We start from the raw sequence: 15,633 nt of genomic DNA on the forward strand, positions 1-15,633 counted from the left end.
CGGGGAGCGGGCGCGTCCGCTCCCGCCCTCGCGCCCTCCGAAGCGAGCGAAAGGCCTGAAACAGACGGGCGGGCTGCGTCCGGGGCTGGGGCGCGGGGCGCCCGGCTTCTCGGCGCGGGCGGTCGGCAGCCGCCACCCGTCGCGACGCCGCCCCGCCCGCCCCCCGCGGCCCGCCGACGCCGCCCTCGGCCCGCGTACCCGCCGCGGGGCCGCGCGGGGAGCCGGGGCGGGGAGCCGGGGCGCCGGCCGTCTTCCCCGGGCCGAGGGGCGGCAGCCGCCCGCCTCCCGCGGCCGCGGACCGGGGCCGCGCGCAGGTCCGCCCGCACCTGTCACCGACGGGGGCGGCACGGAGAACCCCGGCCGCCCGGCCCCTGTCGCGCCCCACTCACCCCAATCCTCTTCCGGCCGCTGAGAGAGTCCCGGGCTAAAGGGCGACTCCATGGTGCCGGCAACGCCACCGGCGCCCCCAAAACACACGCTCCGGGCCCGGCACTTGGTGACTAAAGCCCGGACGGCGGCCGCGAGGGGACAAAAAGCGCCGCGGCGCGGCCGCGACGGTGGCCGAGCGCGGACAAACTGCCGCGGTGCGCGAGCGCCCCGCGCCGGCCCGGGGGGCGCGTCCGAGGTCCCCCCGGCACTTCCTGCCCCGCTGTTTTAAGGGAAAGAAATAAGACACGTAAGTAGTGAAGTTGAAGCTACTGAAGTGAACCCGTAAACACGGGCTGTTCCGTGCGACAGAAGAGGCGCGGGGGACGCCGGTCCACGCGTGCGGGGCACGAGCCCGGGCCGCACGCGCCCCCCAGACGGCTGCGGTGTTCGCGAGAAATCCGCACACGCGCGGCGCCAACCGAAAACCGAACCGAGTCTGGCAGCAGTTTGCAGAACGCGACTGAACAGAAGCTGCTCAACGCATCCTCGAGTCAACGGCGGACGTTCAAGCTCCTGCGCCTGAAGCCCACGTAAGCCTTAGCGCCGAGCGCAGCCTCCCGCGCGCCGACGGGACACACGCGCCTCCCAGAAGCCCCCGCGCTCCCGGCCGGGCGGCTCCCGCGGGCCGCGTGCCCCGCGGCGTCCCGGGCCGCCCAGGCCCCTTAGGCCCAGCGTGACCCCTTGCATCGTCACTTAACCGACCAGGTTTCATTGGGGTGAGACTTAGAACACTTTTATTCTCACCCAACTGCAAATTCAAAAATTGATATCAAAACTAAAATAGAACCAGCCTTCTATTCTCTACCAGACGCCTTAGCCTTCTTAAAAACCACGGTGACTGAACTCCAGCAAGTTTTCATTTTTTGATTTGTATCTTTTATTCAAAAACTGTATCATTCAGAAAGTGCAGATAATCATGGAGCAAACATTGGTCAACCCATCACCAAAAATTAAGAAATATTGACATTTTCCACTTTTGCTTCAGACTTTTCACAAGTTAAACAGATAAAGTTGAAATCTGCTTTTCCCTCTGCTTCACTTCCCCCCTCCACATAGGTGACTTATTATGAATAATATGGGAATCATTCAAGTCTGTATTTACTTTCACCATGTTTAAATGTTTATGGATGTATACATTTAGTGTCGTTGGGGGGTTAATTTACATGAATGTATCATACTCTATTCTCCAAATCACTTTTCTCATTCAACATTTTATCGATTGAACTGTTACATGGTATTTCATTGAATATATGTATCACAATGTTTTCATTTCTCTACTAATGGACATTTGTTTTGAATTGTTTCAAATTTTTACTGTTACTAAAGTATATCCTTCTATGAGTGTCTTTGTGCATATATGCAAGAATGTCTGTAAGATATATGCTGGGTCATATAGTATTGGTATTTGCCAAAACATACCAATTCACCCTTGCTAGCAGTGATGAGTCAGTCCCCTTTGCTCCCCATTCTCACCAACACTAGAAAGACTTCTCCATCTGTTGCCACTGTGAAGGGTCCTACTGTAATTTACATTTCCTGGCAATAAAGATGTGATACATCTTTTCATGTTTATTGAACCTTATTTCCTCTCCCGTGAATTGCATTATCTTCAATAAAATTCACTTTTGGACTTCCTCTCAAATGTGCACATCTTCAGACAGCTTACTCTGTTCATTTAACTGGTGCATATGTTACAAACACCTTCTCCTAGGTTGACAATTGTATTTTTGTTTACAAGAGTTTTGTTCTCTAGGTTTTCATTTCAATGTAGTCAAATATATCAATCTTCCTTTTGTGATCTCTGCTATTTGTATCTTTAAAAATCCTTCCTGAGATCATTAAGATTTTTTTTTAATTTTCTTTTTAATGGTTTTATAGTTTTGTTTTACACATCTTTTTCTTAATTCAATTGCTGCTATTATTTTTATACGGCAATCCTGTATCCCAAAATTTTGCTGAATTATGTGACTAATATTTTGTCTATAAATTCTCTAGGATCTTCTATGTAGAAAAACATATTGTATGCAAACGCTGTTATAAAATTCAACAAACTTTTTAAAAATTAACATTTCACATGGAAAATTTCAAACAAGCACAGAGACAAGAAACTGACAACTGTAGAATTTCCCACTTTGTGATTCTGCTGATTTTATCTTCATGGAAATGTTCCTATAAACTGACACTTAAATCTATAGGCTTGATTAGATTTTTGTTTGTTTGCATTTCCTTGTTTGTTTTTGCAAGAATACTTCATAGACACTTGCTTGGATCATATCAGGAGGCACATAATTCCTAATTACCTCACTTTTAAAGAAGTCAAAATGTATCAATGAGTTCAGCCTTTCTCCTTTCTAAGTCTTAACCCTACCCTTCCCCCCATTTTATTGCAATGGCTGGGACCTCTAGTACAATACTGAAGATGCACGCAAAACTAGACATTCTTTAACTTGTTCCCAACGTTAATGTGAAAAGTTTAAGTTTCACCATTAAATAAGGTTTTTTTCCTGTAGATTTTCTTAAATACAAGGAAACTATCTTAAGAACATAACTCCATTTCTTTTTATTACCTAATTCTCATTTCATGTATAAGTGTTCGAATATCTAATTAGGTCCAACTCTAACTATTAGTAATGAGTAAAATAAATCCCAGTTTGCAGAGACCATGTTCAAAGTCTACTCTGGACACATGACCTTCTCCAGCACTCTAACGTATCAGGCTTAAAAGGTAATTGATTAGGTAGTTGTTCGATATTTAGCTTCTTTATCATTAGAAACACACCTAACATTAATACATTGACCTCAGTAGTGCTTTAAAAGATATGGGTGCTTTTCTAAAAAGTTAAACAACCGGATTCCCAAGCAGTAATAGGAAAACCACATTTTATCAGTGTTTTCCTGACAGCCTCTCCTTCCACACTTCCAAGAAAAATCCAGACATATGTAGATTTACTAATGTCTCCTGAAAGAAATAAATGTCACGATATGTCCAAATGAGACTGCTTTCCATGTCTAGAAATATCTATTTAAACACAAAAGTTTCCAATTGTTGCACATACTTTTGTCCATCCAGACCTTAAGATCACATGACATTGGAAAAATCAGAACTCTTTAAAATATATGAAACAAAAAAAATATCTGGGTTATGGAAGATTTAATATCAAAGTATAATTTACATGATTAAAAAGTTTTGATCTCTATATAAAGTGTCTACTTAAACGGTTTCCAAGTCACATCACATGACTGACGGTATCTTCTCACATTTCAAGTGAAATGCTGGCGGTCTAAGCACTAGACTGCCAGGAGTGACCAGAAGCAAAGGTAGCACGTGTCATCGGCAAGTTTCCAAGCGATCATATGTCACGCATTCATGTTTTTCTTGTTTGTGACCCCAAGCCTGGCAGCATTTTCGTTTCGTCCACTCGGTTTTTATGGATCTGAAGAGCAGGTGTCACCCACCTCCCGCAGGAGCACTGTTCGCCACACCAACTGAAAGAGCCCAGCTTGGCACTGCATTTGGGGCAAAGAAGCTGAAATAAAGCACATGTGTCATGGCAGTCATTCGCTTTTTTACAAAAGAATTATCCTTGGCAACATAGGATAGAAAGACGAAACACAGCTGCTACCTTCAAAAATTTCTGATCTACTCATGAAACAGAATGGCAATTTCCTGCACCAGATGGTGGACTCCGGCAAGTACGAAGCACGCTGTACCTGGCAGGCAGCGGAGGAGCAGCGTGATTCCAGCACAACGGGAGAAAGGTCAGCGTGAGCCAAGAAACAAGGTTTCATGGATGTGGCCTATATGTTGGCTTTTAAATCAGTCTACACCTGATTTCAAACTAAAATTGTGTCAGGATTCTCACGTTCTATCACTAATTAACAGCATATAGGTTAGGCCTCAGAATCCCATTTAAAAACAAACTGCTGTTCCAATAAAACAGACAATCCAAAAATGTTTCACAAGCATATTGTATTTCCTTCTAATGGATTCATAGCGCTAAAAGGAATTAACTAGACCAATAGCTCTCAGCTGAAAGTGGTTCACTATTTTGGATCGGCTGGTTTTGTTTAATTTTTGATAGGTTCCTCTCTACAATAGAAAGATATAACCTTCAGAAAGAAAATGGTTAAGATGCAGTAAAACACTAGTTAAAATATGGTTTAAAACGCAAGAAGGAGCGTTTTAACATAGATCTAAACATAGATGATTTAATGAAACTGTAGCTAAGAAAACGTGTCCTCACCTGTCCATCCATCACTCCCAACAAGGCGGGTTCCATCCACTGTACAGGTTCAATGAAATACGACGTGCACTGAGCCTGACTCCCCGTGACATGCGTGAAGGATGGTGACATTCTCTTGTGGGCAAAGGCTACAGGACCACTTCCTCCACTGTGATCCAAAATGCTAGAACTTCGAAATAAAGATCGCCTGCAACCCCCAAACAATAACATTACTGACTTCCAAAGACATGATGAGATGGGCAGTATTTCTTAGATGGCAAAATAATATAACACTGATTATGCTGCTCTAATTTCCGGCAGCCTCTACAGGTAACCTGATTGCTTCTACTTCTAAGATTTTCTTGAAAGATATTCTTGAAAGCAGATTTGAATTTGAAATTTCTGCATTATTTAATTAAACAAATTCTTCCTACAGAGATTTAAAGAAACTGAAACCTTCAATGCTTTTCCACAACAGAGACAAGATAGAGCTTCCAGAGGAGCAGAGTGTTTTACCTGCATTTTCTACATTTGTAGAGAACTTCATCATCTTTCAGCCCTTGTGAACCGGTGGTTGGGTCAACAGCAAAGAGTTCTTGAGGTAAGCGCCGCAATTCTGTGTGACAATCAAAACGTATATCAGCTCTCTGCGTTTTCAGACCAAATCCAGGTAATGCCAACGCAACAAGTGCTAACCTCAGTGACCAAAAACGAAAAAGCCCCCAGTGCTGAGAAATCAGAATGAGGCGAGAGAACACCGTGATGAGGGCCCGAGTTCAAGTCTCATCCCACTGCTTACAACCCATGTGACCTTGAACAAGGTATTTCTTGCTAAACCCGTTTCTGAAGGAAATAATAGTACCTGTCTCAAGGGACTGCTGGAAAGTGAGATAATGCATCTGAAGTGTTTGCTGTCAGGGCCCGATACACACCAGCGATTACTACTCACCTGGATACTTCTCGGTAACCTTTTGTAAACGATATTGCTTATAAATTGCACTAGAGGTATCTACTTCACATCCCATGGCCTGGTATAATTTCAGTTGCCGCTCAAACTCCTCATTCATCCTGTAAAGACAAACAAATTTAAGTTTTCTCCGAACAAATAAAATCACATCACAAAGACAGAACTCTGACTCTGAAGAGAACTCACTTGGCCTCAGGTTTGACAGTCCGAAGGTTTTCATAGGCTTTTTCAAAGGTAAGTTGGTCGGTCTTCATCATAAAAGCAGTCATTACGGCCACACTTCGACTGACTCCTGCATGACTGAAAGGGAGACCTTTAAAATAACACAGTAACATGCGAAATTTTAAAAAAACAAAAACCCCAGCCCCCTATTAATGGTAACTTTCAGCTCCACTCAGGTGTGCTGCTTCTACTCAAAACCTTTGCCTCTGAATTACTACCGATGAACACGGGAGTTCCTTTTGAATCCTGAACCATGAGAATGCACAAACTTTTTGAAATTTTATAACGGCTTCGGAACAAATACAAATTTCTTTGCTGCTGGCACGAAGGGGCCTGGAGATCTAGTCCCAGACTTCCCTCTGCTTTCTCACTACCTTCCGTCCCGTATGTAAATGTTTAGATCAAGCGCGGGCGCACAGTAAGCGGGCTGACGCCACCGACTAGCGTCATTCCACTACGACCCGGCCGCAAGCACTCCTTAGGGATTCCCGAGAACCCGCCAAGCTTTTGCAGTCTTTCTGCCTGTGCTACAACCTACCCGGTCTTTCCCTTGGGCATGGTGGGGGATCCTGTGTTGTCCCGGCCCGCGGGACAGTCAACAGGGACCCTAAGACAGACCCGGGAGGGGAGGGAGACAAGACGACGCAAAGAACGGAGACAAGACAGGCTTTCTGATCCAGTCTCGTTTATTAAGGCTCGCTGCAGGCTTATATAGGGCGCGATCGGGTGATGTTGCGTTAGCGGGGCTGATTGGCCAGAGGCATTCGGGGCATATCGGGTAACACAAAGGGGCCGGGCGGAAAGACCCGCGGAGAGTCCCTTCGGCGGGAAGCGCGGCGGACACACCCGGAGGCTTACGTGGCCCTGGCGGGAAGCCCTGCTGAGCAGCCATTCTCGGCCTGGCAGCCATCTTAGTCGAAACAGCCCCCGACAGGTCCCCCTTTTTTCTTTATTAAATGGAAGGGGCCAAAACTTTCACAGCTTTGGAGCAGATAGACTGTGCCTGTCTTAGGCGACTCTCTACAGACATGAGCCTTACCCGTCATTGGTACATGAGTGTCATGCAGTCATGCCCTGTCTTAGGTTGGTCTCAGTCTTAGAGAATTCTTACCCGTCTTTGACTACCAGCCTCTGCTTGGGGGGTCTTGCTGTTGACGTCTTTATTTAAAGGAGGGACGTGGTGGTCAGTCTTCTCCTAAGTGGATGTAGGCATCGCCTCTCTCAAGCATCTCTACGTGAATATAATGAACCTGTATAGGTTTTGCTTGTAAGGCCTCTATCCGTTGGCGAATGAAGGTCATGAGCTTCTGGAATAAAACTGGCCCTAATGAAAGCAGAATCAACAAGCCAAGTAGCGGGCCAAGCAGGGGCAGCAAATAGGGCAACATCCCACCCATCCCCGACCAAAAGGGGTTAGAGGTTATTTCTTTTCGTCGCCTTTCTAAATCTTCTTGTAGTCGTTTTATTTTATCTCGAACAATTCCTGATTTATTGGCATAAAAACAACATTTTTCTCCTAGGGCCAAACAAATGCCACCCTGTTCTGCTGTAAGTAGGTCTAGGCCTCTTCTGTTTTGTAATACGACCTCAGCTAAGGAATCAACATGGTCTTGTGAATCTTGGATGGTCTCGGAGCTCGCCTGGACATCAGTAATTAACTGTCTTGAGATTTTTTGATACTGGACTATGGAGTGTCCTAGGCCTGCGGCACCAGAGGCAACTGCTCCAGAGACGCCTAGGCCTATCAATAAGGGGACGAAAGCAACCGCTCGTTTGGATCTGCCAGCAACGTGGTCAAGAGAAGGGATGGGGACTGGCTCATCACCAGGAACCATAGTAATATCAGGGAGCAGATATCCTAGTACACATGAGCCAGTCCAATTTTGCGGTAAGGAGGTATAAGCATAGTTATTCCCGCAAATAAAAACTGAGCTATTGGAAGCACAGAGGGGTGTGGACACATTTACAAAAGCGGTACAGTTAGCAAAGGAAACATCTCCTAGGTCAACTTCATCTGCCCTGTTAAATGAGTAGGAAGCGAAGCAGGTAACATTAGTGAAATGTAGGGGCTGTACTAAAAAGGGTGAGCTGGCGCCACACAAGGTGGTAGCGCTGAAATCCTTCTCAGGCAGGGGCAAGGCTAGGGGGGTCGGCGTCCCCTGGTGCAGGCACAGCCAACAATCTCCGGCGAAAGCGGGATTGGAAGAGTTTAACAACTTATGTGTGGCCGTGAGAATATCAAGGGTCTGGGCGTCAATATCAACACTGCCCCGAGGTTTTGGGAGAACTGAAGGATGATAGACTAGGGGTGAAAACAAAGCCTTATGGGCTTCTTCAAGTTTTTCTTGAATCTTAGTAGCTTGATTGGTATCTGCCGGGCCTCCCCCGTCAGACATGTGGAGGGGAGGGTTGGTTAACCAACACACATTTTTTCCCGGGGTATTTCCACAGGGGGCAGCAACTTGAATATGAGTGTACGGGGCTGCAATGGGCGTACCACGAGTCAACAGTGCGGTGAAGTACACTGTATGATTTAGAATGCACTGCTGGAAAGCTTCATAGCAGGAGCTATGAACTAGGGGGTGAATGGTGGCACATTCAGCGGGGCAGGTAGGGAGCTCAGACCCCTGGTCAGTTGTTAGCTGAGACCTGCTTTTGTAGCACGAGTACTGGCCATCGCCATTGAAGGGCAAGTAAGCTATCTTATCGCCACAGTTGACCGTGGCAAGGGTACTTACACCGCTTTGCGGATACCCATATCCCCCACTGCAGTCGCAAGGGTTGCCCAGGCGTTGTCTGAGTCTTGTCAGGGCATTGCGCGCAGGCTCGAAACCGGCTGACACAAACGTCACGAGAGGAATGAGTAGCAGGCACACTGCGGTCTTGCGAAGGGGGTCCATTATTACTGTGAGAGAGAGCATTTTTGTTTTCTCAGGGGGAGACGTCTCCGTGGCACTGTGGTTAGTGTCAGTTTGTTTTACAAGCCTCTCTGGAAGCCATCGAGCTGCTTGGGCCTTGGTATCAAAAATGCAAACTGACCCTCGACCCCAAATGAGTACAGGATCAGGACCTGACCATTTACTGGTCAGGGGGTCTCTCCAGAGAACTGAGGCATAATTATTACTGGTTGTGGGATGCCAATGTCTATCAGCGGCAGACTTTTCATTTTTATCTAGAGTGAGGAAATTAAGAATGAAAAGGGCATGAGCAACAATATTTTTTGGTGAATTCTTGGTTGAGTGCCATTCCCCCGTCTTTAATTTAGTTATGAGATTTTTAAGGGTCTGATGAGCTCTTTCAACGATCCCTTGGCCCTGGGGGTTGTATGGGATGCCAGTAATGTGTCTAATTTGTAGGGTGACACAAAAGGACTTGAAGTTTTGTCCAGTATATCCAGGACCATTATCAGTTTTAATACTAGTAGGCTTTCCTAGCGTTGCTAGGCAAGCGAGAATGTGGGAGATAACATTTTTGCTGGCTTCACCCGTCTGAGGGGTGGCAAAAATGATGCCACTGTGGGTATCAACAGTTACATGGAGGTATTTTAGGCGGCCAAATTCTGGGACATGTGTGACATCCACCTGCCATAGTTCATTTCGGACAAGCCCTCTGGGATTAACTGCTAAGTGGGGTGTAGGCAGATACGTGACACAGGCAGGACACTGTTTGACTATCTGTCGGGCCTGCTCTCTGGTCAGCTTGAACATTAATCTCAGGGTCTGAGCATTTAAATGACGCAGAGCATGTGCCTGTTGCACTTGATCTATAGCGGAGGCAAGGAAAACAGACTGATGTCGAGTTGCTAAGTCAGTAACCATATTTCCTTTGGAGAGAGGTCCTGGCAAACCCGTATGGGCTCGTAAATGACCTATGAAAAAAGGGCAGGTGCGAGCTTGAATAGCCATTTGTACTTGTAAGAACAATGATATTGCAGTAGAAGGAGGCTTGATAAATGGGGCTGTCTCTAATAGCGGGACCGACTGGGCAATATAGGCACTGTCTGTATAAATATTAACAGGATGAGCGTCAAAAGTCTGTAGGACTGCAAGAACAGCACAAAGTTCAACTAATTGGGCAGAAGTATAGGGAGTCTGAATAATCTGTGTTTGGCTATTGACTGTGTAAGCCGCGTTTCCATTGGAAGAACCATCAGTAAAGACTGTAAGGGCCTCACGCAAGGGGCCCCTTGTAGTCATTTTTGGGAACACAAAGGGATGGAGTCTAAAAAATTGAAGGAGCTTATCAGCAGGAAAGTGATTATCAATTTGTCCTGAAAAGGAGGCACAGGCAAGTGACCATTGATCTGAGGTCTGAAAAAGCCAGTTTATTTCAGCTTTTGTGTAAGGCTGTATGATCAGGTCAGGCTCTCTGCCTATCATAATTAGTTTGGCTACTAGGAGATAGTATGGCTGAATGGTTTTTTCGGGAGAGGCCGAGAGACGTGTCCACATCAGTGGCGCAGATTGCCAGAAAACCCCGGTAGGCGTGTAAGCCATAGCACAAATTATGAACTTGAGGGGCTTGGTGTAATCTATGAAGGTAACAAATTGTTGGGATATAGCCTGTTCAACTTTTGCCAACGCTGCTCTCCCCTCTTGGGTGAGGCTGCGCGGGGACCTGGGATCGGGGTCACCTTTGAGAATGTCAAATAAAGGTCTGAGCTCACCCGTGGTAAGCCTCAGGTAGGGGCGTAGCCAATTGATATCTCCAAGAAGTTTTTGGAAATCATTTAGGGAGTTTAAGTGAGCGGTTCGTAATTGTAATTTTGGAGTTTTAATTTGTTGATGGCAAAGCTCAAAACCTAAATAAGTATAGGGATCTTTAAGTTGGACTTTATCGGGAGCAATCTGTAGGCCTTGATCGGTTAACCGTTTGACTAAGGCATTACAGCACTGAAGGAGATCCTGACTTGACTGACCAGCGAGGAGGATGTCATCCATGTAATGGATAATATAAAGGGAGGGCCATTGTTGTCTAATAGGATCAATTGCCAAAGCAACAAACTTTTGACGAAGGGTAGGACTACTTGCCATGCCTTGTGGCAGTACTCTCCATTGATATCTCTGCATGGGGCCTTGGAAATGGCAGACTTAAAGTCCAGGTCTAACTTATAGAGTTCTTTTACTAAGGCATTACACTCTCTTTGGAGCTGAACAGTTTTACGTAATTTTTGAACCTGTTGCGACAGGTCTTCGGGGGCTGGAGGGTCATTAACTACTGAATTGTTAACTACCGGATGAGGCAGAAGAGGCGCCGAGGCGTGGGGTCCGCCATCAAAAGCCGGCATCTGAAGATGGTAAGGAGGAGGGAGCGAAGGGGGACCGAAGCCCACGGACGGCCAATCAGGATTACGATACTTGGCGGCCTCCTCGTCTAGTTCTGCCTCCTCCTCGGGGTTTAAATGGTCATGAGGAGGAGAAGCCCTCGAATTGAGGGGTCGCAGAGAGGGATAAATAGACTTTGGCGGCGGACCCGAGGCCCCTGGCCCTTGTGGTGCCTCCTCATCTAGGGGCATAGTTATAGACACCGAATCTTCATTGGTTGGACAGGGGGACGGAGGATTTTTCTGGGGTTGGGGTTTTAGGGGAGGAGTATTACATTGACGCTCTTTTTCTAAAAAGGAGGTGCTTTCTCTAAGTACTTGATCTACATCTGGAGTATGTCGGTGGACGCATAGACCATTGATGCAGTTCCAATAGTTAAAAGCAGTTATGGGGACTTTATCAGGGCCAAAAGTTCTATAGTAATCATTAAGAGCATCTCCAACCCTTTTCCATCTCTTTTCGTCTATCGTTCCTTCTTGGGGAAGCCAGGGGCACACATCCTTGAGGAAGTTAAAAAATTTTACTAGATCTTTTTCCTTAACCTTTACTCTCCTTGATCGGAGTGATTCTTTGAGACCTCCGATAAATTTTTCTTGCGCACTTATCTCTTGCCCCATTTTTAAAATAGAAGTACTGCCCTGAGGCGAGCACCCTGAAAAGGATTTTAGCCTAAAATATAAAACCTATTTCTTTGCGCCGTGAATTGCGTCTCTATAAACGGACACCCTTTTTTTCTCTCTTTGGGGCTCAGGCCCCGGGGTTACGACCCCTTATCTTGTCTCTTAGAAATCACCCTCTTACCTCATCGGCCATCTTCACGAGGCAGGCAGCCTCGCAACGACCACTTTCTCAATTTTCTTTTTCGGGGACTGCAGTCTATTTTTCAGGACAATCTCTCACTCTCCGTCTCTCCGCAGCGTCGGGCCCCACGTTGGGCGCCAGTTGTCCCGGCCCGCGGGGACAGTCAACAGGGACCCTAAGACAGACCCGGGAGGGGAGGGAGACAAGACGACGCAAAGAACGGAGACAAGACAGGCTTTCTGATCCAGTCTCGTTTATTAAGGCTCGCTGCAGGCTTATATAGGGCGCGATCGGGCGATGTTGCGTTAGCGGGGCTGATTGGCCAGAGGCATTCGGGGCATATCGGGTAACACAAAGGGGCCGGGCGGAAAGACCCGCGGAGAGTCCCTTCGGCGGGAAGCACGGCGGATACACCCGGAGGCTTACGTGGCCCTGGCGGGAAGCCCTGCTGAGCAGCCATTCTCGGCCTGGCAGCCATCTTAGTCGAAACAGCCCCGAGACCGTGTGTCCCAACCCTTTTTCTCTCCCCGATCCTCCCCGTCATCAAGCACGCCCCGCCCCCAGACAAAACGCTGAAAATAACCTGCCCTTCCTCCGCAATCTGAACGCCTCCTCGGGGCGCCCCGCACCCCAGCCCGCGTTACAACCGTCCAGGTGGGCGTCGGGCTTTAAGCTCTCCAGGCGCAGGGACTGTCATTTATCTAACGACCGCACCCCGACGCCCCCAAAGTGGAAAAACCACCCAGTGGGCGGCCGCCCGGCGCCCCCCGCCCCCCGCCCGCCCGCGGCGCGGCGCCCTCACCAGTGCACCAGCACGGCGCGGCCCTCGGCGCGCGCCTGGCGGACGAAGGCCACGCACCGGTCCAGGTGGCTCAGCAGGTCGGCCTCGGGCTGGTCCAGCGCGGGCACGAAGAGCCTCCGCAGGCCCTCGACCTGGAAGTCGGGCTCCGCCGAGTCCACCGTGAGCACGGCCGTGATGCCCGCCCGCCTCAGGCGGCCCGGCTCCGCGACGGCCGCGGCTCCGCCCAGGTACAGGCCGGGCCGCACCTGCAGCATCTCGCGCGGCGGAGCGGCGCGCGCCAACGCCGACCTCCAATATGGCGGCGCCCAGGGCCCGGCGGCGCGCCTGCCACCGAGCGGGCCGGCTAGAACGGCCTCCGCCGCCGAGCCGCGCAGCGGCGCCCCCGGAGGACCCGGCCGAGCGCGGCGTGCGCGGCTCGAGGGGAAGCGCCGCCGCGGCCGCCGACCCCGCCCCGCCCCCGCCCCGACCCCCCGACCCCCGACCCCCGACCCCCGACCCCCGACCCCCGACCCCCGACCCAGGCCTCGGACGCTCAGGCTTTCAGCGTCGAGACTTTCTGGACTTTCAGCCGAACTCGGGTTCGAAACGGTGGTCCCACCAACTGAATCAGCAGCATGACTCTATGCCTTTGAAGGAAAACATTCCTCTCATTGCCAGTGAAGCCATTTGTTCGTAGTTCCCCTCCTGTGACTGCTTCCTTTTTTCCCTTTTTGCCTCTTTTTTTTCTTATGGCTATATGAATCCTCTTCTTAATGGGACACACTGATCTAGGTGTTTTCAAAATATTAATCTATGTCTTTTCAAGAAAGATGGACCGTAGCCAGAGGCGAAAGTGGAGTTGAGGGACGTATTTCTTCTCTTTCTTTCTCTTTTTAATAGGAAAGACTTGAGCCTTTCTAAGGTACTGGGGAGTAAGTGCCAGAAGAGAGGGAGCAGTTAAAGACAGGGGAGTCCTTGAATGAATTGGGGGATGGAGGGTCAGCCTAATAAGGGAGGCTCACAGTGGCAAGGGCTAAAGAAATTCCCTTCCGATGGTTTCTAGTTTCTGGGTGAAGAGTCCAGTTTCTGTGCTGAGTGTGAGGATCGACGTGTAGAAGAAGAGCCAGTTTGCAAACATTTTTCCTGAAGAGCATGGAAAACATACACGGAAGCCGCCCGTGGGATCCGGCAGCCTAAGGCCTGGTCAGGTCCAGCTCCCAAATGTAAAGGCCTCTATGCAGCAAAGGGTTAACTCAGCAGGCCACAGCTGCTCAAGCTCTGCACATTCCAAAGAGGTCTTTTCTGGAGGCCTGGCCTTGAGCAACTCCTGGGAGGGGACCTCTGAGCCTCAGAATAACAGCCTGGTGAGATGCTTGAGGCCCTGGGCCCTACTAATTGGCAGACTTCTGGAGGCTGCAGGCCCTGTGTAAGGTCAGGCAAGCCTGTGTGCTGGGGCCCCAGCGAATACTCTGCGCCCCAAGGTTTGGGTGAGCTTCCTGTTTGGCAAAATGAAAAAAACACGAAAAGATATTTATCCAGCTGTTAACAGTGGTTATTTCTGGGAGCTGGCCCGAAGCAGACGTACATGCTAGAAAAAGGAAAAAAAAACTATTAAGCGTCCTCTCAGCTTTCTTGGTTTTCTGCTGGAGGTGAGCTCCCCTTCCTCAGCTCCCTAAACTGTAACTACAAGCTCCTTCAAGGATGGGAGTCCACACATCTGAGTTTACTGAGCACCTGTCGAGCCTGGCTCAGTAAATACCTGCAAGTGGGAGAATAAACGCCTCAATTCCATAAATTCCTGTGCTTGCCCTCGTACCCACTAGGTGGCACCATTTGCCCTCCAGTGAGATGCATTTTCTGCAGCCCCTTGAAAGTGGAGAACAGGGTCCTGAAGGAACGAAGGCCGCGGACACCAGGAGAGGCTGACTTTAGAGAGGGACCTGGTTTGCTTCCTGTCATGGAGAGGACAAGGGCACTTCTAGGACTGGCTCACAGACACACACACACAGAGGCACAATCTATCTGTTCATTTTATCACCGGCAAACCTACGACCTTGATTATACAAAAATCCTTATACTTGCCATGAGATCGTCACAGGTGTGGTGGCTTGCATTTTAAGAAGACACCCATCTTATGCAACATGGTCTGAACCTCCCCCAGACTTCCCACCCTTTGGCTGCTTCTCAAAGACTTTTGGCCACAGTCACGTGTATAATTATCATTTTCTCTTTCAAAATACTTTCCATAAATACATATAATTTTCATTTTTCAGAACACTTGCTGAGCAATAGCAGGGGGATTTTCCCAATTCTGCCCCATCTGCTCCCCATCACGGGCCCAAGACAAGTTCCTCTTTCTGTCCCTTGCAGGTCACCCAGGCCTCCCTGCACCCAATCAGCTGTCGGTAAATGTTTGAGACCTAAGATCTAGGATGGTTATGAAGATACACATAAAACATCCATTGAGGCCCCCGAATAAAAGTATTGGACAAAGATCTAAATGAGTGATAATATAATTCTAATATCGTGTTTGTGTTTGCGTGTGGAACGCGGGTGCCTGGAGAATGGTGAGTTCAGAAGTGGCACCGTCTTAAGTGGCACAGTCTGAAGCCAAAGAAAACTAGATCTAAATCCAGCTGCACCTGGCCCTGGGCCCTGCCAACAGTGAACAGCCACCCTTAGAAGGTCGTGTGGTTTCTCTAACTCGCCATTTTCTTGTCTGCAAACTAGGAGTGACGATGGCAGAGTCCTGGTAAGATTTAACTCATCAGCACATTTCATCGGTGGGAGGAAAACATCAGGAGCCGAACCACTGCGCGAGAAGCAGCTCGGAGGGGCCAGGGCAGGAGGCCGAGCGGATGTGGATGCCACAGGCGCCCTGCCCAG

The 15,633-nt window shown here is 48.7% G+C and overlaps 3 protein-coding genes across 4 annotated transcripts in view; all 3 read right to left on the reverse strand.

Moving 5' to 3' along the window:
• The window catches only part of ATF6 (activating transcription factor 6), a 76,182-nt gene extending 75,644 nt beyond the window's left edge, over positions 1–538 (reverse strand). Inside the window, exon 1 of the mRNA XM_016129704.2 lies at positions 390–538. Within this exon, the coding sequence (XP_015985190.2) occupies positions 390–441 (52 nt within the window). The 5' untranslated portion in view covers positions 442–538. The remainder of the gene's footprint in view (positions 1–389) is intronic.
• A 2,813-nt stretch (positions 539–3,351) lies between these two features.
• On the reverse strand, positions 3,352–13,037 carry DUSP12 (dual specificity phosphatase 12). Of its 2 annotated transcripts, XM_036234722.1 has the most exons (7): positions 11,967–12,197; positions 8,580–8,746; positions 5,806–5,932; positions 5,602–5,720; positions 5,169–5,268; positions 4,674–4,860; positions 3,352–3,956 (listed from the first exon to the last, which is right to left on the reverse strand). In XM_036234722.1, exons 1-7 carry the CDS (start codon positions 11,969–11,971, stop codon positions 3,795–3,797), a joined length of 867 nt encoding a protein of 288 aa, XP_036090615.1. In that variant the 5' UTR covers positions 11,972–12,197; the 3' UTR covers positions 3,352–3,794. The 2 variants fall into 2 exon arrangements, with proteins under 2 accessions (XP_036090615.1, XP_015985168.2); XM_016129682.2 differs by lacking the exons at positions 8,580–8,746; positions 11,967–12,197 and adding an exon at positions 12,769–13,037 and having other exon boundaries at positions 5,806–5,919.
• LOC118612865 (endogenous retrovirus group K member 5 Gag polyprotein-like) lies at positions 9,874–11,960 on the reverse strand. The gene is given in 2 exon segments (XM_036234724.1): positions 9,874–11,118; positions 11,120–11,960. Coding segments are annotated over 2 exon segments (711 nt in total). The 5' UTR covers positions 11,783–11,960; the 3' UTR covers positions 9,874–11,070.
• Positions 13,038–15,633: the final 2,596 nt, after the last annotated feature.

This window comes from Rousettus aegyptiacus, unplaced genomic scaffold (genome assembly GCF_014176215.1).
Source record: "Rousettus aegyptiacus isolate mRouAeg1 unplaced genomic scaffold, mRouAeg1.p scaffold_m13_p_17, whole genome shotgun sequence".
Lineage (NCBI taxonomy): Eukaryota > Metazoa > Chordata > Mammalia > Chiroptera > Pteropodidae > Rousettus > Rousettus aegyptiacus.

Excerpts from the sequence above, each read along its gene's own strand:
- DUSP12 (XM_016129682.2), bottom strand. The coding sequence starts at position 13,022 with ATGCTGCAGGTGCGGCCCGGCCTGTACCTGGGCGGAGCCGCGGCCGTC. Across the intron at positions 5,920-12,768 it reads CGCGCCGTGCTGGTGCACTG|TCATGCAGGAGTCAGTCGAA; the intron begins GTGAGGGCGCCG and ends TCTCCCTTTCAG. Across the intron at positions 4,861-5,168 it reads TACAAATGTAGAAAATGCAG|GCGATCTTTATTTCGAAGTT; the intron begins GTAAAACACTCT and ends TGGGGGTTGCAG.